The sequence below is a fragment of the Rutidosis leptorrhynchoides genome, chromosome 10, assembly GCF_046630445.1.
Source record: "Rutidosis leptorrhynchoides isolate AG116_Rl617_1_P2 chromosome 10, CSIRO_AGI_Rlap_v1, whole genome shotgun sequence".
NCBI lineage: Eukaryota > Viridiplantae > Streptophyta > Magnoliopsida > Asterales > Asteraceae > Rutidosis > Rutidosis leptorrhynchoides.
In genome coordinates this window covers 133186869-133190995 of record NC_092342.1, presented here as the reverse complement: position 1 = coordinate 133190995, position 4127 = coordinate 133186869, and the positions used below count along the sequence as shown (strand labels likewise).

At 32.3% G+C, this 4127-nt stretch overlaps 1 protein-coding gene across 1 annotated transcript; it reads right to left on the bottom strand.

The window, feature by feature from the left end:
- Nucleotides 1–831: 831 nt before the first annotated feature.
- LOC139870628 (uncharacterized) lies at nucleotides 832–3218 on the bottom strand. The gene is made up of 6 exons (XM_071858409.1): nucleotides 3182–3218; nucleotides 2540–2746; nucleotides 2151–2438; nucleotides 1770–2012; nucleotides 1243–1580; nucleotides 832–921 (listed from the first exon to the last, which is right to left on the bottom strand). Exons 1-6 carry the CDS (start codon nucleotides 3216–3218, stop codon nucleotides 832–834), a joined length of 1203 nt encoding a protein of 400 aa, XP_071714510.1.
- Between the last annotated feature and the right edge of the window lie 909 nt (nucleotides 3219–4127).

The window sequence follows — 4127 nt, the reverse complement described above, 5'->3', positions numbered from 1 at the left end:
TTATTTAAAAACTAATCAGACAAAATTGATATAAAAAACCTAAACACATATTATATGTTAAGATGTATGTTCTTTGCGTACCTTGTTTCCAAATCGTGTATGAACTTCGTATCAGTTTCAAAGTATATTTCAAAATCGGAATTAACCTAATGACTCGATGCTATTGTTGTTGGTTGGTATTACGTGGCCACATTCATTTGGGCCTTATAATTTAATTTAGTGGGTTAGGCTCAAAATTTATGGGCTTTTTCTATTCTGTTAGTTTGAATGTATGTAATTATTTTATTGATGTTACATAATTCTGAACTTGTTAATTTTATTTTTACAATCAATGTAACAATTAAAAATATGTATTATTGAAACTGTGTATATTTAAGTATGTAATTATATCTAAAGTTAAATATACTAATGTTTATATAAAAAAATGTTTGTTCATGCTATCTGATTATATCTTAATTTTTAAGATGATTATTTTTGATAATCGAATTTTATGTTATAATGTGTACTTTATGACACCAAAAAACAGTAATGTACAATATTATATGCAATAACTATTTAATTTATTATGTACACCAGATATAATAAGAAAAAATGAAATTCATAAAAAGGTATGTTGTAACAACTAAAAGCAAACATAAAAATGATATCAAGTCAAATGAACCAATGTATTATTATTAAAGATGAATTTGTTAAGCACAAATAACCTTGTAAAATTTTAAACATAAACACAAAGTTCAAACTATTTAATACTTTAACTTAGATACATCGATTTGAAGACAATCTACAAATGGTAGATGATCCAATCCACAACGGATGTTCCATTTCCTTTAGTTAAACAGTGCAAGACGATCCATTTCCTTTTAGCCAGTCAGTGCAAACATGATCTAACCCACCAGATGAGTTCCTGAAACCATTTTTTAGCTGTTAAGACATGACGCAGTTTAGTTTGGTATGTTTGTAACTAAAATAATATTGTTTTCATATATAAAAATAGAATTTATTTGAGTTCATACCAAGATGCATTTATAAGTGTTGCAGTACTTCTTTGAAGACAATATTGGTTGTTATTTTTGCTAATTCCTTGTCTTTGTTAAGAATAAGAACTTTGAGTCCATTTTTGGATGTAACCCTGGAAAATACTATATATAATTGGCCGTGACTGAAAACTGGCTTTGGCAGGAAATAATCCAACATGTGCTAACGATTGTCCTTGATTTTATTTATAGTCATTGCAAAGCACACTGATAATGGATATTGTCTTCTCTGAAATCTGAATGGTATTCTTTTATCAGACGGAACAATTAGCATCCGTGGAATAGGAGTTATTGTGCCAACATGTGTACCTGTTAAAATTTTTGCTTTAATAGTTTTATCACAAAGCTCGATTATTTGTAAACGTGTACCATTGCATAGTCCACCTGCTTGATCTACATTTCTTAGAAGCATTATTGGTACACCATCTTTAAGCTTTAGATCATGCTTTGGTAACCCACCAACGTTGATGTTGTTTAGGTAATCGGTGGTGTACAATTCACTGTTAAAGTGAGAGTCTCGGTCAGATTGACAGATGATGTTCAGAGCTTAAAAACGATATTTCTTTACCTTTAAGAGATTGCATCATGCGATCGTTAATGATGTTAACTATTTCGTGAGTTGGCGCAAGGATTGCACGTTCTTCTAAATATTCAGGATTGCCGAGGTTTTCCAAAAAGTTTGGATAAATGGAATTAATAATAGACCCAATCAAGTCTTCAAAATCATTCACTAACACATCTTCAGGCATTTCGATTTCTGTATTCCATCTTCAGTTGGATTCACAGTACCGTTACCGATGTTTAATAACCAATCTGCGAAGTTGCGAATATCTTCCAGATTTTTTCTATTCTGCTCATCAGAATGACCTGAATAAACGTTTGACAATCGCATATTCACCGTTAGTTTCAAAACAGTAACATGATCCCACAGGTAAGACGAATTTAGTGATGCTCTAACTATTTGCTCTGTTGTACCACCTGTAATTATGGGTTATATTTGTCGAAAGTCTCCACCAAATACTACAACTTTTCAGCCGAAAAAAAAAAAAAAAAAAAAAAAAAAAACAACTTTTCAGCCGAAAGGTGTATCCATGCTGTTTAGATTTATTGGTCTACATACATCGCGTAAAGACCGATCTAGAGTCTCAACATTAATCCTGTTAACTATGGGATCTTCGTCCCATATGATTAGTTTTGATCTTCTTATCAACCCAGCCAAATTATTATTAGGTAAGATGGTACAAAAAGACTCATCGTGTGGATTAATAGGTATTGAAATACGTGAATGGGCAGTCCTTCCACCAGGTAATAACAATGCTTCAATTCCGCTTGATGCTACATTCAAAACTATTTCACCTTTACTCCTCAAATCTGCTGATAAAGTTTTCCATAAGAACATTTTTCCTGTTCCACCGTAACCACACAAAGAGAACACACCCCCTTTGTCTTTTTAACGGTAGAAAAGATTGCGTCGTATGCGTAACGTTGTTCAACAGTTAGTTCACCGATTAACACAACGTGTTCAGAATCGAGTGCTGACATATCATGAGACATTTTATTTATAATGAGAGGATTTTCAGATAGGTTTAAACCTATAGAAGAAGGATATGGCATAGAACTGAAATTCCTTAAAGATTTGCCATTACGTTGAAGTAGCTTTTCTATCTCAATCAATGTCATGTTCTGTAGCGTTTCTTGTGTAGGTTGAATACCTGCATTCAATTAACAAATTATTAGTAAGTTTATTTTAGTTTATAAATCACTGATCCACTATAATTGGGGTACCTCATGTACAACATTAAGGGTTTCAAAATAAGCTGTGTAACAGATTTAAATGTAGATTGTATAAAATTAGATATTATAATGTATACAAACATATTAATAGTCTGTATAATATATATATATATATATATATATATATATATATATATATATATATATATGGTGTGTGTGTGTGTTTATATTTATATATAGAAGTGTGTAGAAAATAATACCAGATATCCGATGATGGATTATGTCGACATAAAGGTATTGAAAAGAATTTTCAAAAACATATTTTGGTCGACTAAGGCTTTCAGTCAGAAGTAGTTGTGCAAACAATTTTCTAACAACATTACCCGAACCCCAAGTGCTTGTCTCTTTTATACCATCTATGTACTCCTGATCGTCATCTAATAACCCCATTTCGTAGCACGCATTTTTGAAAGTTGAACAAATTTTACCACCCACCGTCCTTATATCTTCATATGATTAGGTCCTTTGACCTTGTTCAACAAAATGCGAAGGTAAAAAAGTTCACCAGTTTGGGGTGACACGTGATGATTTCGTCCAATTGAACCGGTGAATCTCTTCCTGGGTGTCCATACTTTATATTTTTTGTTCCAAACAATTTTTGTTGGTAATTCAACATAGGTCAATTGCCGTGCTTGTTTATTTTTTCAGTTACACCTCGTCCAGTGAAGAAACTGAGAAGTATCATATGAAGGTCTATCTAAAACATTTACAATTAAATCGGCAGTCATAATATTCATTTATTTCATCTGTGTCTTCATCGCATACTCCTGCGGTGACCCGATCATTTCTTTTGTTGATGTATTTAAATAGATACCTTATTGCACCTATTTGGTTACACCATTCTACATTAATGTGAGCTTGATAAATCTTAGGAAACAAAGGATTATAAGGTACAATATATCTGTTATCAAGATCAATTCCTTGTTTCTTGACTTTTCTGCAAGTGTCTCTCTTTTGTAAACGGGATAACCATCCTTATCTACACTTGTATTTTCAACATACTATTTAGGAAAGTTTTTAGTGCACTCTTTATTGATGCCCGAACATGGACATTTTGGATTATCTTCACCACGTGGCCCATGCATCATTAAATCGGACATAAGCTGGTAAAGTTCTGACTATGCATCATGGTCCGGTATTTCAGCGAAAATAAACGCATCAACAACTTCTGGTTCAGGCATTTTATCTCTCTCATGTAAGAAGATGCAGATATGTGCATGAGGCAATCCCGGTTTTTGGAACTCCACAGTGTAAAGTTCTGTAATATGACCAAATATAATACATTTATTATTATACGAC

What these genes read in the sequence shown, in the direction of transcription:
- LOC139870628 (XM_071858409.1), bottom strand. Translation starts at nt 3,218, where the DNA reads ATGGGGTTATTAGATGACGATCAGGAGTACATAGATG. An exon ending in ATCGAAATGCCTGAAGATGT is followed by an intron (nt 1,581 to 1,769) that starts GTTAGTGAATGA and finishes ATCGTTTTTAAG; the next exon opens with CTCTGAACATCATCTGTCAA. An exon ending in GAAGACAATATCCATTATCA is followed by an intron (nt 922 to 1,242) that starts GTGTGCTTTGCA and finishes ATGTCTTAACAG; the next exon opens with CTAAAAAATGGTTTCAGGAA.